This window comes from Molossus molossus, unplaced genomic scaffold (genome assembly GCF_014108415.1).
Source record: "Molossus molossus isolate mMolMol1 unplaced genomic scaffold, mMolMol1.p scaffold_m16_p_21, whole genome shotgun sequence".
Taxonomy (NCBI): domain Eukaryota; kingdom Metazoa; phylum Chordata; class Mammalia; order Chiroptera; family Molossidae; genus Molossus; species Molossus molossus.
In genome coordinates this window covers 6681826-6703703 of record NW_023425357.1, presented here as the reverse complement: position 1 = coordinate 6703703, position 21878 = coordinate 6681826, and the positions used below count along the sequence as shown (strand labels likewise).

Here is a 21878-nt window from a genome sequence, read left to right as displayed (position 1 = left end):
CGAGGCCCCTGAACCAGACCATTCAGCTAGGCCACTCCCAAGTTCCTAACCTTCAGAAATGATAATATAATATTGTTTGAAGCAGCTAAGTTTGGGGGATAATATTTTACACAGCAATAGATGATTATTTCGTAAAAAGAATCCTAAAAATCTTGGTTGACTGGCCCGAGCTGCACCACAGAACCTTATTTTCAAAGAAGTGGACCATCAGCAGCATCTCTGGAATCAAGACCTCCTGTTGGCGGAGGACTAAGTCCCAGTGAGCCGAGGCGGGTGCCCGGTGTGCATCCAAATTACTAGCCATTTTTTGGTGCCAAAAAAGGAGACAGAATTCATGCCAGCATGAGGAGCCATTTATTGTTCAGGGGTTGGGCCCCCACGTTTCGGGGGAGTTCCCCCACCACTTCCTCCTCCCATTGTCCCTGTGGACCCCTCAAGTGGCAGGTTGCTGAGTTGATCGTGGAGGGAGCACATCTTCAAGTGTAGATAGTCCAGAGAGGCCACCTTCTCCCTGTAATGACAGAGAGCGGGCAGTTGGTGCCGGTGGGGCCAGATGCCACGGGGCTGGTGGAGGGGGTGACTCAGGCTCTATCCGTAAGACCTCACCCTCCTCCCATGCCCTCAGCCTCCTTCCTCACTCCGGCTTCATCTTGTCCGTCAGCAGCAGGTTCTTGGCCCGCATGGCTTCGTCTTGGGCCAGCCGAAGGGTGGAGCTCAGGGCCTCTGCCCTGACGTGTTTGGCCAAGGCCTGGCGCTCCAGCTCCTGGGGAGAGGAGTGTAGGCGCCGCTGGGCTTGCCTGACTGGGCTGGGGGTGGAGGGGGAGCTGGATCGCGGAGGGCAAGGGGCAGGGTCCCATGGGGCCCACATTCCTCCCTCAAAGTATCCTGTCCTGCCTCCAGCTGACCCCAGCAACCCACAATGCACTGGCCTTCCAAATCCCATTGTGTGCTGAACCTGTGTGTTCCACTGCCGGTCCCATAATGCCCTGGCCTTCTATGTCCCACCAAGCACTAAATCAGCATCTGTCATGTTTTCCCCAGATGCCCACGAACCATCATGCTTTGGATGTGTATCTGGGCCCCAGTACCCCATCACGTGATGACCTTCTGCATCTCATAATTCATAAGACCTCACATCTTCTTATCTACAGACCAGTATCTCTGTCACAATAGTAGTCTTGAGTTCTCTGGTTCCCTATATCCCAGAATGCACTAGACCCCTTGTCCTATCATGTCTTAGTCCCATAGCTCTGCCACATCAATGTCCCATACCGCCTCACTTGTCTCTCTCACCCACTACAACTTATATCCACCATTAGGCCATATCCCATCATACATTAGCTCTCTCTGTTTCAGAATGTACATCGGTCTGGCCCTGGCCGGGCAGCTCAGTTGGTTTGAGCATCGTCTTACTACACCAAGGTTGCAGGTTCGATCCCTGGTCAGGGCACGTACAATCAGCTAACAATAAATGTATAAATAAGTGGAACAACAAACTAGTGTTTCTCTCTCTCAAATCAATAAAAAAAAAAAAAAAAGAAAAAGAATGTACACAGGCCTCATTTCATTAGCTGTTGGGCTTGAGTCTTTGGTGCAACGGCCTATGAAGAGCTGTGGTTCCATTTCCCAAAATGCACTAGCTTACTGTGATTTACATTCACTGGATCCTGTCATCCTCAATGACCCCGTATAATGTGTGGCCTCTCTTAAGGTCTACAGAAAATCAGGTTTGTATTCCATGAAGCTGTAGACATGTCTGTCCTTTTGTCCCACCATGTCCCATATATCCAGTGTCCCACCATGCTTTAGGCAATGTCTGTCACCCAAGCTTCCATAATGATTGACCAACGGAACCTGTGCTAGTTTTTCAAATGTCCCCAAACTGCCCTGACTGGCGTGGCTCAGTTGGTTGGGCATCGTCCTATGCACATGCTCGGGTTTCAGGCTCGATCCCCGGTAGGGGTCATGCAGGAGGCAGCTGATGTTTCGCTCTTGCATTGATGTTTCTCTCTCTTCCCCTTCCCTTCCTCTCTCTCTAAAAAATCAATTTTAAAAATGTTTGCAAATTGACATTCTGTTCAAATGGCAAATTCAAGGTTCCAAACTGCTTGCCCCTCCCCTGACACCAATCACTAAAACCCAATGTTCCTCCAACACCTTCTGCGCACAGCTCAGCTCTTCCCATCCTGCCACATACCAGCAGTACCTTGTGCCTGGGGCTCCCCTCCCCCTCCCCTGACAGAAAAGTAGGGCATGGTGGCCCGTGGTCCCTGGTACCAGAATCTTCTTGTGTAGCCTCTGGCAGCTGGGGCAAGCAGGAGCCAGGCCCCTCTGCTTCACCTCGTCCACCAGCGGGGTCAGTGCACGCTCCAGCAGCTGCTGCAGGGACTCTGTGGACAACTGCTGCCCCTGGCTGGGGAAGGGTGGTCACCAGGTAAAGAGGTCTAGTACTAACTCCATTCCCAGGGTGCCTACCTGCCCAGCCTCCACTAGGTCCCCTTCCCACTGTGCACCCATGCAACCTGACCACCATGCACTGGGGCCAACCCACAGTGCATGAGATACCCTTTGGTTTCCACAGCGGGGGAATTCCCACAATGCCTGGAGAATCACATTCCCAAAGGGCACCAGACAGCCCTCAGTTAATCAAAGACTCATACTGCCCACAACGGACTGTTTAAATCTGATCCCACATCGTACTGAAGTCCTCTCCTTTCCCAATATAAACCGAGCTTGGTATCCCTTGGCTCTCCGATACACCAAGGTCTCTTTTCTCTATAGTGCACTGAAAAACCCAGCCTCCCACCAAGTACTACATCCCAACCTTCCCACCATGCACTAGAATCCAGGATGCTTGAACTATATCAAGACTTTCTTGTGTTCCACAAGACACTCACTCCACTTCTGAGGAGGGAAGAAATGTGGGGCCGGTCTGGCTGGTCCTACAAAGCATGCATAAAGATGCCCTGTCTCCCACAGTGCAACACCCTCCCTGCCACGCTTGCTAATGCCCCATCTCCTTCAATACTTTGTGTTCATTGAATGTACTCAGACCCAGGCCTGGGCCCCTTACCTGGCACAGCGGGTACAGGAGCCTCCTTGGGGGACCCGATCCAGGTTCATGGTGAGGTCAGACCCTCTTCGAGAGTTCTGCAGTTGCCGCCCCAGCTCCTCCAGAATGGGTTTCACAGGACCCAGCCCCTCCAGTTCGCTCCTCAGTGAAGCCACAGATACTGCTGACCGCTCCACCCTGAAGGGTAAGAATAATCAGGGCGGCGAGGTCGCAAGGTTGTGTCCATGACCAGCAGGTCTGCAATACTGCCCTCCCCCCACCTTTTTGAAAATTTTCCCCGTCATTTTAGAGAGAGAGGAAGAGGGAGAGAAATGGAAACATCAATGAGAGAGAACATGGATTGGCTGCCTCCTGGCCCCCATTGGGGATATGTCTCCAAACTACCCTGACTGGCGTGGCTCAGTTGGTTGGGCATTGTCCTATGCACATGCTCGGGTTTCAGGCTTGATCCCTGGTAGGGGTCATGCAGGAGGCAGCTGATGTTTCGCTCTTGCACTGATGTTTCTCTCTCTCTCTTCCCCTTCCCTTCCTCTCTCTCTAAAAAATCAATTTTAAAAATGTTTGTCCTGACCGGGAATCGAACCAGTGACCTCTTGGTGCATGGGGTGCAAGCTCAACCACTGAGCCACACCGGCCAGTCTCTGGCTCCTTCTTTTTTTTCTTTTTACCCTCATTGGAGGATATTTTACTATGTTTTTGTTCAGATAGAGTGCAAGGGAGGGGGAGAGAGAGAAACATCGATGTGTCCAGCTCCACTGATTGCCTCGGGGAGGGGGACCAACCGCAACTGAGATACATGCCCTTGACCTGAATCGCACCAGTGACTCCTTGGTCCGTGGGGCCTACGCTCTAACTGCTGACCCAAACCGGCCAGTGCAAAAATACTGAGCTTTGGAAAGTCCTTCCTTGTTCTCTAATTGGCTTTCCCTATTCTTCCTTGGCTCCTCCCTTTGTCCTTTTCTAATTGACTCCGCCCCTCAGTCCTTATTAGGTACGGCAAGACCCTTCCCACTCTCTAATAGGGGCTTCCACATGTCAGTATCCGGTCTGGCCCTCTTGGTCCCAGCTGATTGGTCCACCCTTTTCCCTCAAGGCCCCGCCCTTCCTTAGTCCCACCCCGCGCCTTGGCTCTTACATGGTGCACAGCTCGTCGGTCCGGCCCCGCAGTTCCTGCAGGCCCCGCGCGGTCTGCGCCTGCTCACGCTGCGCCCGCTCCCACTGGCCCAGGAAGCCGTCGAGCCTACCTCCGAGGCCCCCAAGCAGCCGCAGGGCCTCCTGCACCGCCCCCTCCTCCTGATGCCACCGGGCGGTCAATGAGGACACCTCCCTCCTGGAGGGGCAGAGGTAAGGGCTGGGTTTGAATTCACCCCCATCTGTCCCGCCCTGCCAAGACCACGTGCTTAGCTCCAGACCCACCCCGTTCCCAAATTCTCCGGTCCTGCCCATTTCTTGGTATCCCCCAATGTCTTCTAGAACCCTGCCTCTGTCTCATCAGGAATCGGCCCTCTCCCCTCATCCTGCCCTGCAGCCCCACATCAGCTCCTCCAGGCACTGTCTCCTCGAGGCACAGATCACACCAAGCCTGCCCCTTGAACTTGGAGCCTCCAAGGGCCTGCCCCCTCCAAAAAACCCCCGCTCACCTCAGTTTTACCCAGCGTGGACCTCCCTCCCGACAGCCCCGTACTCAAAACTAAGTTCTTCGAAGTTTTGTTCTTCTAGATCACCGCCCCCAGAACACTCCCTCCGGGGTTTTTCAAGGCTCCACCCCCTAGGCCCTGCCCCCTAATATCTTCCCGCCCCCCCCCCCATCTTCTAGTCCCCTCACCCCTCACGCACCTCAGCTCCTCAAGGCCGGTGGACACCTTCTGCACCTCCTGCTCGCTCATGCCGAGGCCTTCCCCTGCCCGGGGCCCCATTCCCCAGCTGCCCGGCACCAGGCTGCGGGGTCGTGGTGGGTCCTCAGGGCTCCCCGGAGAGCCAGAGCTGCCCAGGGGCTGGGCTGCAAGGTTCAGGCCCTGCCGGGAGAGACCGGCCTCCAGCTTCTGTTCCAGCTCCTGCAGCTGGGCTTCCTGCCTCCGAGGTGTCTCATCCTGCAGATGCTGCTGGAGGTAGCGTAGCTTCTCCTGGGCCGGGAAGGAGGGCAGGGTTACTCCGTGTAGCCCCTTGCCTCCCACAACCACCTCCAGCCCCAAATCTCCCAATGAATCCCCGAGATTGGAAAATAAATGGATGTGGGGACAGGATATTGGGAAGTCCAGCTTGGATTCTAAATGGACTCCCACTTGTTACTGAGTATATTTCTCCCATTTGAAGTCCAACTACTTTAACATCCTAATGCCTGCCTCCCTGTCTCTATCCAGCCCTCTGTTCCCAACTCCAATCCTCCAAGGTGTCAATTCCAGTTCTGTTTAGGAAGAACAGTAGAAACTTTTCAAACATTTTGGTGGGAAATATATGGGCATACGGGCACCAAAGACATTCCCACTTGAAGTCCAACACAAGTCCCTCTCTGGGAGCTGAATATTACTGTGCATAGAGAAGTATGACCATGAACATGAAAGGGCAGGGTGGCAAAGTTCCACCTGATGTCTAACCAAGTTCCTTTTGCATCTAATCCTCTTCCCTTACCTCCAGCAGGGCAGAGTTCTGCTTCAGGACGTTGGTTTTTATTTCAGCATCTTCCACCGACCGGGTCACCTTCCGGCAGTTCTCCTGGGTCAGGACACCAGGGCAGGGGCCCTGCCTTCCCATTCCAGTTCTGCCTCCTAGCCCTTACCCTCTCTTTTCATACAGGCTCCAACCCCTAGGACAAGGCACCCCCCAACCCCAGCACCTGCCTTCTGCATATTGGTCTGCCTCTTGGGCGTCTGGTTCCCTTGGCTTTCTCCTTCAACCTCTCCTGTGTTACTCCTCCACCCTCTCATGTTCACCCACTCCGTTCCTTCCCGGTTTTCCTCCCACCCTCTTCCTAAGTCTACTCCCTTCTCCCCACCCCACTCCTGCCCCCCAGTGGCTCACCTTGAGTTGACTGCAGTATCCTTCCAGTTCTTCCGCCTCTTGCCGCCTTCTCTCTAGATTCTCACTCAGCACAGAACACTCACTCTGGAGCATGGAAGGGAGGAGGGGTTAGCTAAGGCCGCAAGGGGACACCCCATGGTGGGGAGAGGCTAGGCCTGGGAAGGTCCCTTTCCTTTCTGAGCCTCTACCTCCCCAACTGGGCTATGGGTGCACTGAGTTGGTGGGAGGGGCCTAAGAGAGCAGCCTGGCCCTAGAGGAAGAGGAGGTGCTTGGGGGGAGCGTGGTCCGCACACCTGCAGTGTCTGCACATGCTGATTCACCCGGGTTGTCTTTTCCTTCAAGCTGGTAATGGAGTCTTTGGCGCGAACCAATCCACTGTTGACCCCACTCTGGGGAAGAATGGGAGACAGGTGGGTCATAGGTGTGTGGGAACAAAACCATAACCCCAAGAAAAAGTCTAGAACTGGGAGCAGGCTTGGTTTACACCTTGGTTCTGCCGTGGAGTAGCTGTGTGACTTTGAGCCAAGGCTATGCCTCTTTGATTCTTGGTATTTCTGTGCTGAAAACCAGGGGTGGACTTGTTTCTGCTTGGTGGATGGGAAGAAATATGAGTGGGGGCAGGGGGAACACTCAGACACGTGGGGGAGGGAAGATGGTCTCAACCAAACACTGAGATAAAAGCCTTCGGGATCCACAGACATAAATAAGACAAATTGTTAAGATACATGCTCTGACTTTCTCTCCAGGCACTGGAGAATTCTAAAGATAACTTCCTTCCTTCCCTTCCTTCCTTCCTTCCTTCCTTCCTTCCTTCCTCCCTTCCTCCCTTCCTCCCTTCCTCCCTTCCTCCCTTCCTCCCTTCCTCCCTTCCTCCCTTCCTCCCTTCTTTCCTTCCGTCCTTCCGTCCTTCTGTCCTTCCTTCCTGTTTGTGCCCTTAGCGGGAACTGAACCCGGGACTCTCTGGTCCACAGGCTGATGTTCCATCTGCTGAGCCAAACCGGCCAGGGCGTAACCCATTTTCTAGACACAAGCACTCACTGTGCTCCAGGCCGAGGACTGACACACATGTTCTCTTTTATTCCCCACAACCACACCTCTTGGGGTTACTTGGCCCATTCTGCAAGTGAGGCAAATGAGGCTCAGAGAGGGGATGTCCCTTGTACTCCCAGGTACATAGAACCTGAGGTGGCCTGAGCTCTGGGTTTAAAATCTGACAAGGCCACCTCATGTGCTGTGTACCTGGGTGTACAAGGGCATTCCCACGTGGCTTTGATCACCAACTACATTTTATCCCCATACAGTGCTTTGTGATTCCTGCCAAGCTGGCTCAGGAGGGATGCCGGAGGCTGGGTCTACTCTCAGCTCTTCCACATTTACAGAAGCGTTAGCCTAGCACGTGACTTTCCAGCCAAAGACTACATTTCCCAGGCATTCTTGCAGCAAGGTTTGGTCATGTGACTGAGTTCTGGCCAACGGAATGTGAGTGGGAATAATTAAGACATTTTCAGGGTCTTTAATAAGGGATAACTGGTGGGAATGCAGAGTTGATGGCTAAAGCTGGAGCCGCCATCCTGGACCGTGAGATGGAAGACAGAAGAAGCCTGAATCCCAACACTGTGGGACCGCCATCCTCGACTCCATCCACCTGTGAAGACTTACACACAAGAGGTAACATGTTCTATTTTTTTTTTTTTTATCCTCACCCGAGGACATGTTTCCATTTTTTGTTCAGATAGAGTTGGGGGGGAGAGAGGAACAGAGAGAGAGAGAGAGAGAGAAACATCGATGTGAAAGGAACACATCGAGTGGCTGCCACCCGCACGACTGACCAGGGCCGGGGACAAACTGCAACCGAGGCACATGCCCTTAGCTGGAACCGAACCCGGGTCTCTCAGGACCGCAGGCCGATGCTCTAACCGCTGAGCCAAACCGGCCAGGGCAACATGTTCTATTTTGTTGAAGCTATGCTGTTCTGTGTCTTTTGGTTATAGACTTGTGACCTAATAGCTGAGCCACCAGAACACAAGAGCCTGTAACATACTGCATTTGTTTTTTATTTATTTTTATTTTTTAACCTTCACTCAAGGATATTTTTTCCATTGAGTTTTTAGGGAGTGGAAGAGAGGAAGGGAGGGAGGGGGAAGAAAGAGAGAGAAACATTGATGTGAGAGAGACACATCAATTGGTGGCCTCCTGCATGCACCCTGACTGGGGCTGGGGATCAAATTCACAACCCAGGTAACGTGCACGCCCTTGACTGGGAATCGAAACTGTGACCCTATGGTGCTCAGGCGGACACTCTAACCACTGAGTCATACCAGCCAGGGTGTAACCTACTGCATTTGAGGATCAGGCCTGCTATTCTTGTTAGGCTTTTAGGTGAGAAACAGTCTATCCTACTTAAACAGGTAATTTTGGTTTTTTTTTTCATAGCTACTGAACTGATACACAAAGAGAAACAAGAGAACAAATTTCCTCTATTGTAAACTGGGGACAGCATCACATTTTTTGCATGACTGTTGTGGAGAACAAGTGTGATAAGAAATATTGTATTAGAATACATGCACCCCTGTGCTCCTTGTAGTATTATTTACAATAGCCAAGATTTGGAAGCAGTCCAGGTGTCCCTCAGTAGATGAGTGGATAAAAAAGCTGTGATACATTTACACAATGGAATACTCTCTGCTGTAAAGAGGAAGAAAATTTGACCCTTTGCAACAGCATGGTTGGACCTGGAGAACATTATGCTAAGTGAAATAAGCCATTCAGAGAAAGACAAGAACCATATAATTTCACTTATATGTGGAATTTAATGAATAAGCTAAACTGCCACACAAAACAGAGACAGACTCAAAGATAGAAAGCAGGCAGATAGCTCTGGTGGGGGGTGGGGGTGGGAAGTGTTGTGGGGGAGGTGGAGGGATTGAGCAAAAAAGGAAAAAAAGAGCGGCCCTGGCCAGTTTGGCTCAGCGGTTAGAGTGTCGGCCTGCAGTCCCGAGAGACCCGGGTTCGGTTCCCGCTAAGGGTATGTACCTCGGTTGCAGTTTGTCCAGGTCCAGGTCGTGTGGGTGGCAGCCACTCGATGTGTCCCTTTCACATCAATGTTTCTCTCTCTCTCTCTCTCTTCCTCGCTCTCTCTCCCACTCTATCTGAACAAAAAATGGAAAAATGTCCTTGGGTGAGGATAAAAAAGAAAAAGGAAAAAAGAATGAATTCATGGACATGGACAACAGTGTGGTGATTGCAGGGGGTGGTAGGTGGAGGTGGAAGAGGGCACAGAGGGATAAATGGTGATGGAAAAATTAAATTTAAAAATTGTATTAAGGTGGCAGCAAAATGGTGGAGACAAAACCCTCAAAATTCTACCCCTTCATAAAACCAATGAAAAAAACCCTCAAAAACGGTAAGAGTCGGGCCACTGAGAAGATATAACAATTATAAATATATATTCACCTAACAGGACTTCAAAACACATGAAGCAAACACTATCAGAATTGAAGGGAGAAACTGATAATTCAACAGTAATTGCTGACTTCATTACCTCACTCTCCGTAACAACAACTAGACAGAAGATCAACAAAGAGAGGACATTTGAGCACTAAATCAACAAGCCCTAATGGACATCTGTAGACCACTCCACATAACAACAGCAGAATATTCTACTCAAGTGCACATGAAAGGTTCTCCCAAAAAGTTACAATAAATTTTAAAAGAATTGAGGTCACACAAAGTAAGTGTTTTGACCTTGATAACCTCAGTAGAATGAACTTAGAACTCATAGCAGAATTAAATTGGGAAACTCATAAATATATGGAAAGTAATCAATACACTTACAAACAGCCAATGAGTAGAAGAAGAAATCACAAGAGGAATGATAAAAATGCTTTGGGATGCCGGAAAATGAGCACACAATAACCCAAAACTTATGGGATTAGGGAAAGCAATAGTTGGAGGGAAATTTAGAGTACTAAACACCTACATCAAAAAAGAAGAACTCGCCCTGGTCGGTTTGGCTCAGGAGTTGGAGCGTCAGCCTGTGGACCAGAGACTTCTGGGTTCGGTTCCTGCTAGGGGCACATACCAAAAAAAAAAGAAGAACTTGACCGGCTGGTGTGGCGCAGTGGTTGAGCATCAGCCCATGCACCAAGAGGTTGCTGGTTCAATTCCTGATCAGGACACATGCTCAGGTTGTGGGCCCGATCCCCAGTGGGGAGCCTGCAGGAGGCAGTCAATTGATGTTCTCTCTCATCAGTGTTTCTATCTCTATCTCTCCCTCTCTTTCTAAAATCAATAACGGGAAAAAACATTTAAAGAAAAAACTCAAAATTAATAACCTAAACTTCCACCTTAAGAAACTAGAAAAAGAAGAGCACACCAAACCCAGAGCTAGCAGAAGGAAGGAAATAGTAAAGATTACCGTGATAAAAAAAAAGAAAAGAAAAACTATGTAAAATGAGAAGTTGTGTTTTTTTTTTTAAAAATCAACATTATTGACAAATCTTTAGCTGGACTGACTCTGGAAAAGAGAGAAGACTCAAATTACTAAAATCAGGAAGGAAAGGGGACATTGCTCCTGATCTTATGGAAGGAAAAAGGATTATGAGGGAATACTATGACCAATGGTATGCCATTGAATTTAATAACCCAAATGAAATGAAAAAATTTCTAGGAAAATGCAAACAACCGAAACTGACTCAAGAAAAACTAGAACATCCGAACAGTATAGAGATTGAGTTAATTATCAGACGTCCAACAAAGAAAAGCCCAGTACCAGATGACTTCACTGATGAATTATACCAATGAGGAAAAAAGAACTGCTATCAATCCATCCTAAACTTCCAAAAAGTTAGAAGAGGAGGGAACAGTTCCTAGTTGATTCTATGCGGCCAGTACTACTCTGATACCCAAACCAAAGACATCACAAGAAAATAAAACTAAAGGCCAATATCCCTTCTGAAGAAAGTCACACAATCTTTTTTTTTTTTTTATCCTCACCCGAGGATATTTTTCCATTTTTTATACAGATAGAGTGGGAGGGAGAGAGAGGAACAGAGAGAGAGAGAGAAACATCGACGTGAAAGGACACATCGAGTGGCTGCCACCCGCACGACCAACCAGGGCCGGGGACAAACTGCAACCGAAGTACGTGCCCTTAGCGGGAACCGAACCCGGGTTTCTCTGGATCGCAGGCCAACGCTCTAACTGCTGAGCCAAACCAGCCAGGGCAAGTCACACAATCTTCAACAAAATCTTCACAAACCAAATCCAGCAGCATATAAAAAAGGATTACACAAACAAGATCAAGTAGGATTTATACCAGGAATGCAAGGTTGGTTTTATATATAGAAATGAATCAATGTAATATATTAGTAGAATAAAGGGGAAAAAACACATGATCACATCAACTGAAGAAAAGCATTTGATGAACTCCAACATTCCTTCATGATAAAAATAAAAACTCAAACTAGAAATAGAATGGAACTTGCTCACCCTGATGAAGGGCATCTACAAAAAAACTCACAAAACTACAGTGGTTTAAAACATGTCCATGCATTCTTTGACACTCCTTTAAAATGTAAGCTTTGCCCTGGCCAGTTTGGCTCAGTGGTTAGAGCGTCGGCCCATGGACCAACAAGTCGCAGATTCGATTCCAGTCAGAGGCACATACCTTGGTTGTTGTTGGTCTCCAACCCTGGTCAGGGTCATGCGGGAGGCAACTAGTCAGTGTCTCTCACATCAATATTTCTCTCTCCCTCTCTTCCTCTCTCTCCCTTCCTCCCAGTCTATCTGAAGATAAATAGAAAAAATATCCTCGGGTGAGGATTAAGGGGAAAAAAATGTGAGCCTTATTCCCCTTTCGTGACTTAGTGACTCATACTAGTAAATAGAATAAGGCAGAATAGATGGTATGTGACTTAGTTCCTATGAAACCACAGCCTCCTGCTTACTCTGTCTTACTCTGGAGAGTGATAGCTGCCATGTCTTAAGCAGCCATTTGTGGAGAGGCCCATGTGGTTTGGAACTGAGGCCATGAACCAAGAGCCATGCCAGTGAACCATCTTGGAAGCAAGACCTCCAGCCCTAGTCAAGCCTTCAGATGACTGCAGCCCCAGCTGAAATTTTTGCTGTTGTTAATCCTCACTTGAGAATATTTTTTCCATTGATTTTTAGAGAAGGTGAGGGGGGAGGGAGGAGAGAGAGAGAGAGAAACATTGATGTGAGAGACACATCAATTGGTTGCCATCCACACGATCCCAACCAGGGCCGGGGATGAACTGCAACTCAGGTACGTGCCTTTAGCGGGAACCAAACCCGGGACTCTCTGGTCCACAGGCCAACGCTCCAACTGCTGAGCCAAACTGGCCAGGGTAGAACTTCACCTCTTTGTACCTGTTTCTCTACCTGTAAAATGGAGATGGGACTACTGGGTTCCTTCTTCACAAGGCTGCTGTTGGGAGGAATGCAGGCTGGCCCAGAAAGGCCCTTGGTCTATATTTCCTTGAAAAAGGGCAACTGTGACCCCTGGATGTGAGTTTTAGCTTCACTGAGCACAGATGAGGGGCATGATGAAGGGCCTGTCATCCTTGGCTAAGAGGGAAGCCAGAGACCTGGGGACAAAGCCCTTCTTGGCCACCTCATGCCTTGCGACTTAGTGATGCAATTCCCTACTTCTAGTCTGCCTCAGTTTCCTTTCTTATAAAATGGGAATGACGATACCTGGCTTAGATGGCAATGAGGAAAGGTCAATAGATACGATCAATAAACCAAACATAGCGATTAGTGTCAGCATTGTTAAAAATAACTACAGCATGCCCTGGCCGGTTTGGCTCAGCGGTTAGAGTGTCAGCCTGCGGTCCAGAGAGACTGGGTTCAGTTCCCGCTAAGGACATGTACCTCAGTTGCAGTTTGTCCCCGGCCCTGGTTGGGTCGCGCGGGTGGCAGCCACTTGATGTGTCCCTTTCACGTCAATGTTTCTCTCTCTTTCTTTCTCTCTTCCTCTCTCTCTCTCCTGCTCTATCTGAACAAAAAATGAAAAAATGTCCTCAAGTGAGAATTAAAAAAAAAAAAAAAAAAGCAAATAAAATAACTACAGCAGGCCCAGCCTGTGTGGCTCAGTGGATTGAGTGTCGCCGCATGGACTGAGAGGTCCCAGTTTAATTTTAATTCCTAGTCAAGGCACATGCCCAGGTTGCAAGCTCTATCCCCAGTAGGGGGCGAGCAGGAGGCAGTCAATCAATTTCACATCCATGTTTCTCTCTCCCTTCATTTCTCTAAAAAATCAATAAAAAGCCCTGGCGGGTTTGGCTCAGCAGTAGAGCATAGGCCCGTGAACCAAGAAGTCGTGGGTTCAATTCCAGTCAAGGGCATGTATCTCGGTTGCAATTCATCCCCGACCCTGGTCGGGGTCGTGTGGGAGGAAACCAGTCGATGTGTCCTTCCTCTTCCTCTCTTCCCCTCCCATTCTTTCTGAAGATAAATAGAAAAATATCCTCGTGTCCTCCAGTGAGGATTTAAAAAAAAACACACACAAAAAAAACAATAAAAATATATTTTAAAAAAATAACCACAGCAGGATGGGATCTACCAAGAAGGGGTTAGAACCAAAGCCTCTTAGCAGCCTCAGGGGAACCTGCAGAGAGCAGGACCGTTCCCAAGCAGGGGTCAAATGACCTGTGCATCTTTGCCTTGATTCATGGACCTCCCCGAAAAGCAGTCACCTTTTCAGTTGTATCCTCTGGCCTCATAAAGATATCATAGCTTAAGACAGAAGCCACCCGACCAGGTAGTTCAGTGGGTTCGATCCTTGGTCAGGGCACATAGAGGAATCAACCAATGGATCCATAAATAAGTGGAACAACAAATCAGTGTTTCTCTCTCTTCTTCCCTCCCTTCCACTCTATCTAAAGATAAATGGGAAAATATCCTTGAATGAGGATTTACATAAAAGGACACAAGCCAGCCCTGGCTGGTGTGGCTCGGTGTTTTGAGTGTGGACCCATGCACCAAAAGGTCACCAGTTCGATTCCCAGTCAGGGCACATGACAAGGTTGTGAGCCAATCCCCACAGGGGCATGCAGGAGGTGGCCAATTGAGGTTCTCTCTCATCAATGTTTCTATCTCTCTCTAAAAAATCAATAAAAAAGAAAGAAAAGACACAAGCCAAAGCTGCCGGCTTCATCATTCTCCCACTGTCTCTATCCAATCTGAACTTGTCACTCAACCAGCGTCTCCATGCCCCCATTTCTCTAACCTCTCTCTGTATCTGTCTGTCCCACGTCTCTCTGGTGTCTGCCCCTTTCCTTTCTGGATCTCTGTCCCCCCCTCTTTGGGTTTCTGCCCTCTACTCTGTCCACCTCCAGCTTTCTCTCCTGATGTAGCTCAGTGCTGAGTGCCGCTGTGTGTCCTTCCTGTCCCCACCTTCTCACTGCTGCATGTACTCAGAGGTGTTGGCTGTTATTACTGCCATTTCAGGGATACGGAACCTAAAGCCTGCTAAGAGGCTGATGCTCCCCTCCACCCCCACAGCGAGCTGGCGGCTGCATCGGCCCTTGATCCTGGCTGCCCAGGGCTCTTTCTGAGGTGTCACCATCCACGGGGGACGTGACTCAGAAATAGCTCTGGTGGGAAGCAAACCTTTGCAAGTGCTACCCAAGCTGCACTCAGACAGAGAAGGAAAGTGTTCTGGCTGGGGGAGGGGATGTCTTCCAGGCCGGCCATCCGCCGGACTGTGCCTGCCCGGCTCCCTTCTCTCCATCTTGTCCTCCTACCCTGGACCCTCGCCCAGCCTCCTCTCATTCATCCTGCCTCCAGTCTCTGCCTTTCAAAGGTCTCCCACCCAGCCCCAGCAGAGTCTCCTCCGGAGAGAAAGGACTTTTGCTTTAGCGTCAGTCACCCTAGGTTTCTAGGGCTGACCTTGTTTCTGAGAAGCTCTCTGAACCTACAGCGGTCACTCTGCCTCTCCAGGCCTGTTACTTTTTTTTTTTTTTTTTATCCTCACCCGAGGACATTTTTCCATTTTTTGTACAGATAGAGTGGGAGGGAGAGAGAGGAAGAGATAGAGAGAGAGAAACATCGATGTGAAAGGGACACATCGAGTGGCTGCCACCCGCACGACCAACCAGGGCCGGGGACAAACTGCAACCGAGGTACATGCCCTTAGCGGAAACCGAACCCGGGTCTCTCCGGACCGCAGGCCAACGCTCTAACCGCTGAGCCAAACTGGCCAGGGCCAGGCCTGTTACTTTTGTTTTCATCCTTTAACAGGTAATGACAGCCCCTCCCTTACAGAACTTCTGAGGACAAGGAGATCCCCACCTTAGGGATATGCACAGTGCATATAGTAGGTGCTCAGTAAACGGGAATGGAGCCAATACTTTAAGTTGCTCCTCTCTCCCCTGCTCATGAACCCTCAGTGGCTCCCCATTGACCTCAGGAGAACACCCACCTTTCTCAGTCCGTGTAGCCTGTGGACTAACTTGCAGTTATCCCCATTCCTCAGGTCCTTTTCCATCCCTGTCCCTTTGCGCATCTTCCTGCTAGCCAGGACACCCGTCTTCTGCTTGGGGAACACCTTCCTCGTCTTCGAGATCCAGTTTGTGTTTTGCCTTTTCTGGAAAGCCTTCCTTGGCCAGGGCTGGCTGGGCCAAGGCCTCCCTTTCTAAGGCTCCCACAGTGACCTCACTGCCCCCCACCAATGCAGGGTGCTCTCTACCTGACTCCTAAGCCTGGCTCCATGACTTACAAGCTGTGTAACCTTGGATGTACTCTTTAACCTTTTAGGACCTCAATATGTTCATGTGTGAAATGGGGGTAGATGAAAATAACGATAATAGCAAGCGACACTTATTCTGTGTTTACAGATGGCTGACTGTGCTAAACATTTTGCATGAATGAACTGCACTTCGTTGTCATGACAACAGTGTGAAGTGGGTATGGTTATATCCAGAACTCTGCCTTGGATGCTGCTATATTTACTGGTTTTGTTTTGAAGATTTAAGAAAATTGATTTTGAGAGATAGAGGAAGAGAGAGAAACGTCGATGTGAGAGCAACACATCCACTGGCTGCATCCTGCACGCCCCCTGCCTGGGATGGAGCCTGCAACCTGGGCCTGACCAGGAATCCAACCAGCAACCTGTCAGCGCAGGGGAGGCCGCCCAGCCAACCGAGCCGCACAGCCAGATGAGCCTGGTTATCGTTAGTATAATTCTCAGTGGTGGGGGTGAAGGGGGTTACTGGGGGGAGGGTAACAGGACCAAGCTATAGTAGTCTATTGTTCTGTTGAGAATTCTCTCAATTCTTGTAGATCTTGCTCACCTCCCAGTTTTGCCCCAGATTCTTTGGTAAGCCCTCAGAGAACTCCTACTCCTCCGTCAAAGCCCAGTTCTTTTTTTTATTTTTTTATCCTCACCAGAGGACATTTTTCCATTTTTTGTTCAGGTAGAGTGGGAGGGAGGGAGAGGAACAGAAAGAGAGAGAGAATCATCGATGTGAAAGGAACACATCGAGTGGCTGCCACCCGCACGACCGACCAGGGCCGGGGACAAACTGCAACTGAGATACGCGCCCGTAGCGGGAACCGAACCCGGGTGTCTCAGGACCGCAGGTCGACGCTCTAACCACTGACCAAACCGGCCAGCAAAGCCCAGTTCTAACACTGGCACCTCCAGGAAGCTTTCCCTCATACCCCCAGCCTGGTTTGAGGGTCCTTTCTCTGGGATCCCCAGTGTTACCTCCATTAAGGAACGTATACCCCCCAGTCTGTGTCTGTCACCCCCACCAGACTGGGAGTTTTTCCAGGGCAGGGACCTGTCCTGACTCCTGTGTTCCAGGCCTTACCAGGACATTGGGAAGTGACCGGATGAACTAAAGACCAACTCCCAGGCAGTAGCATCATTCACCAGGGACGGAACAGAGTCATGGCTGGCCACTAGGGGAGGAGGCGACAGTTCCTCCGGGCTTTGAAGAGTGACCAGAATCACAAAGACACCCCTCCATCCTCAGTATTTGCCTACCACCAGGCTGAGGACTGTCTTCCCCAGCTGGGAGCCCCTCACCAGTATTTCCGTGATATCTGGGTCATCTGGAGCCCAGGGTGGGGTGGGGGAGGCAGGGGGCACAGGCAGTGCCAGCGAGCTACTGTCGTCCGTAGTAGAGTCTGTCACGGAGGAGTCGGTGGGCTCCACAGCGGCCAGGTTGAGCAGGGACACATTGGTGCAGGCCGAGGACCGTTTGAGGTTCAAGCACCAGTGCATTGGCTCGTGGGACATCCGAGGCTCCACCCTGGTGGGGAGAGACAGGCAGGAGGGTCAAGGGGTAGCCTCCGTGGAGTAGGACCCCTCCTGCCTCCCTGTCTCCACATCCCCTAGTCTCTGACTCCAACCCCACCGCCTACTTTCTGCTTCCTTTAATGCCCCCTCTTCTGACTTTTTCCTTGCCTGCCTCTCCTCTGCCCCCTTCTCATCTCCCTGTCTTCTTCCTCCAGCACCCCCGGTGAGACTCGCGCTCTGTTGGAGGCAGTGTTGGGTGCTAGGACCATAACAGACGGTGCTACAAACCCACCCATGGAACGACACGGCCTTCTTTTTCTTCGAGATCCCCTTGGCTGGGCTGGTCACCCCCCCAGGAGCCTTGGGAACCATCTGGGAGTGGCTCTCGACCCCCGCGGGGGGGTCCCCAGCCTCGTGGATCTCTTTGGACTGCCAGATTGTCTTCACCACCACGCTGGCCATGGCGTGTGGGGGCCCTGCTCCCAGTGTCTCCTTCCTCTGAGACTCTCCACCTATTCTGAGCGCGGCCCTCAAAGTTCCGGTCTCCACAAGCCTGTCTCATAAAGGACCCGACCACTGGGCCTCATTAAGGGGGGGGGGGCAGGGAAAGAAGGAGGTGCTGGCTCAGCATGTTCCCCCAGGGGGTCCCAGTGAACTCTTCTTGTCCAGATTCTAGTTCTACCCCCATAAGTCCCTCCCCTTCAGAACCTCAATGGAGTTATTCACTCTAGTCCAGAACTTGGGAGGGGTCCAACTTCCCTCTCCCAGAGAGTCTCCGTGGGGTCACTCAGCCCCCCACATTTATACTTGATTCTTCAGGCAATACTTTGGGCTTGGCACTTTCCCTGGGTCTGGGAGACGGTGGTAAAGGAGGATGGAGCCCAGCCCTGGAAGATCTAACATTCACTGAGGGGCTAGGAGGGTGCCCGCAAGCAATCGACAGAAACACACAAAAAGGCCAGGTGTCGGTAAGTGATCTAAAGAAAATCCAACCCAGGTGATAGCGGCGTGGGCATCTGTCAAAGCGATTTGATTTGTATGCCGGGGATTCGAGCATTTTATTGTGTGAGTTTTGCCTGTTAAAAAAATTCTAAATAAACATGGAATTATAGGGAATGGTAGGCATTGAAGGATCTGTATTAGTCTCCTGAGGCTTCTGAAACAAAGTACCACAGATGGGGAGATGAAACCACAGAAATATATTGTCTCTCCATTCTGGAGGCCGGAAGTCCAAGATCAGGGTGTGAGCAGCGATGGCTCCTTCTGAGGCTGTGAGGGAGAATCTGTGGCAGGAGCAGGCCCCTCCCCTTGATTCTGGTGACCCTCAGGCATCCCCTGGCTTATGGACAGCCATCTTCTCCCTGTGTCTTTTTTAAAAAAATTTTTCTTTATTGATTTTTTAGAGAGAGGAAGGGAGAGGGAGAGAGAGATAGAAACATTGATGAGAGAGAACATAGGCCGCCTCCTGCATGACCCCCACTTGGAGATCTGGCCCACAACCTGGGCATGTACCCTGACCTGGAATTGAACCAGCGACCTCTTGGTGCATAGGTCGACACTCAACCACTGAGCCACACCAAACGGGCTCCCTGTGTCTTCATATTGGCTTCTCTCTGCCCCTGTCTACCTGTGTCCAAGTACCCCCACTTTTTTTTGGTTAATCCTCACCCGAGGATATTTTCCATTGATTTTTAGAGAGAGTGGAAGGGATGGAAGTGGGAGTGGGGGGGGGCGGAGATTAACATCGACCTGAGAGAGACACACTGACTGGTTACCTCCTGCACATGCTCCAGCTGGGGTGGGGATGGAAAATGTAACCTAGGTACATGCACTTGACCAGAATCGAACCTGAGACCCTTTAATGCCCAGGCAGATGCTCTAACCACTGAGCAACACTGGTCAGGCAGGGCAAGTTTCCCCCTTTTTAAAGATACAGTCATATTGGTCAGGGCCCACCCAAACGACCTCATCTTAGCTTGATCATCTTCCAAGGCCCTATTTCCAGTGAGGTCACATTCACAGGTCCTGGGAGTTAGGATTTCAACATCTTTAGGGGTCACAATTCAACCCACAACAAATGCAAAAAAAATGTCCTCGAGTGAGGATAAAATAAAAAAAAAAAAAGAAAGAAAATTTCTATACTGCATATTAAAATTTTTCATTTTGTTCTTTTCTATTAAATTTATTGGAGGTAACATTGGTTAATAATAGATAGCATTCAGCTGTACATTATAATTCAATATTTGCATACTCTTGTAAGCTCACCACCCAAAGCCATTTAGTTTCCTTTCGTTACCGTATGTTACACATTTTTTAAAACTAGATAATGGCCCTGGCCGGTTTGGCTCAGTGGTTGGAGCATCGGACTGCAGACCAAAGGGTCAAGGGTTTGATTCTGGTCAAGGGCACATACCTAGGTTGCAAGTTTAATCCCTGGTCCCATTCTCTCTCACATCGATATTTTTTTTTCTCTCTCTCTCCCTCCCTCCCACTCTATCTAAAAAACTCAATGGAAAAATATCCTTGGGTGAAGGTTTTTTAAAAAATTATTAAACTTTTTCTTTTTTGCATTTATCTTAAGATAGAGCTGGAGGGAGAGATTGAGGAAGAGAGAAACATCTGAGAGACACATTGAGTGGTTGCCACCCACACGACCCCAACTGGGGCCGGGGACAAACTGCAACCGAGGTACGTGCCCTTAGCGGGAACCGAACCAGAGACTCTCTGGTCCACAGGCGGACGCTCTAACCACTGATCAACAAGCCAGGGCATCCTTTTACTTTTTTTTTAAATCCTCACCTGAGGATATTTTCCTATTTATCTTGAGATACAGTGGGAAAGAGAGAGAGAAACATCGACGTGAAAGGGACACATAAACTAGTTGCCTCCTGCAGTACCCTGACCAGGGCTGGGGACAAACTGCAACCGAGGTAGTGCCCTTGACCGGAATGGAACTGGCTACTCATTGGTCTGTGGGACAATGCTCTAACACTGAGCAAAACCGGCCAGGACATCTTTTTACTTTTCTAAATAATGTTTTTTATTGATTTTTTAGAGAGAGGGAAGGAGCGAGATAGAGAAACACAATTGGCTGCCTCCTGCACGCCCCCTACTGGGGATCATGTTGGCAACCCCGGCCTGTGCCCTGACTGGGAATTCAACCGCTGACATTCAGGTGCCTGGGCCGGCGCTCAGTCCATTAAAGCCACACAGGCCAAGGCTTTACTTTTTTAAAAAAATGTTGCTGGAATAAATTGGAAATCGTATCTGTGGTTCCCACTGTATTTTCAGTGGCAAGTGCTGCTCTAATTCAACAGGGGTAAAATCCAATAGCTCCTGTAGGTGGCACCACACAAGGTCAAGCAGTCCCAGGTTTTCCAGGTTAAATCCTCCTTAATCTGATTCCCCATTAGACCTCAGAATGCCTTTGCCTTAGGCCCAGTTTTAAAAATTAAGTTTGGGCTAATTCATGGGCTCGGGAGAGGGTTTGGACCGTGTTCCCCCATCTTTCCACAACAAAACCCGAGTTAACTCCATCTAGTCCCAGGAGGACTCTAGGCAAAGGGTTGGAAATGGTGGGTCACAGGGAGGTGGAGAGTTATCCTCAGGGAGAAAGTGCTTTCTCCAGGTCAGGAATGGCCTCCTCCAGTCCTTGAGATTCTTACTAATATCTTCCACAAAAAGGACTCTTTCCTGGTCCTAATGACTTTTGTTGTTATTGTTCTTTTTAATGGTGCCGTTCTAGTTCTTTAGGGGCAGACAGCACCCCGCTTTCCAACCCTTATTAGGAATGGACCCTCTTGGTTACTAAAACAGCTGAGCGATGTCTGTCCTCCTAGAATCCATAATGGACTTTCCCAAGCCCTGTTCCGGAAAACCCAAATGGGCGGATCCATTGAACCTGGAAGGTGAGCTATTCTCACCCTCATTTCTATCCCCCCCCCCGGACTCGGAATGGACCTTGCCAGGAGCCAAGACACTCCCTCAAGGCTCATTCCAAGAATACCAGGCTTCAGAAATTAGAAAAGGGTGGTGGTTGGGTTTAGTTCCTCCGGTGACAGAAATGGACTCTTCCACTACCCTTTGCTCCAAATTTCTCCATGGCCAGGGGCGGGTACAGTTCCGGAAGCTTGGCCTTCCCCAAAGCCAGTCAACCAAAGCGGGTCTCTGGGGGCGCTGAAGGGTGGTGATTGGGCCAAACACAACAGATCCACCTATTCCTTCCTTTTAACCAGCATTCTTCAATAGCAGGTCGCATTCGTGTGTGTGTGTGTGTGTGTGTGTGTGGTATGTGCCCCTAGCGGGAACCGAACCTGGGACTTTCCGGTCCGCAGGTCGACGCTCAACAGTTGAGCCACACTGGCCAGGGCTCAGGTCGCATTCTTACTGAGGAGCTCTAAGTCTGGTGAAGGAGAGACTCACAATTTTGACTTGATATCTGTTTAATGGCGATATGATTGGGGGGGGGGGCACTGTATATTGACAAGAGATTAAAAGCCAAAATATAGTTTAAATCTT

General features: G+C 49.9%; 1 protein-coding gene across 1 annotated transcript; it reads right to left on the bottom strand.

Moving 5' to 3' along the window:
• Positions 1-354: 354 nt before the first annotated feature.
• On the bottom strand, positions 355-17822 carry TSKS (testis specific serine kinase substrate). The gene is made up of 11 exons (XM_036274819.1): positions 17653-17822; positions 17148-17373; positions 6385-6480; positions 6092-6175; positions 5702-5785; positions 4910-5196; positions 4209-4403; positions 3074-3250; positions 2278-2413; positions 639-763; positions 355-511 (listed from the first exon to the last, which is right to left on the bottom strand). Exons 1-11 carry the CDS (start codon positions 17820-17822, stop codon positions 355-357), a joined length of 1737 nt encoding a protein of 578 aa, XP_036130712.1.
• Positions 17823-21878: the final 4056 nt, after the last annotated feature.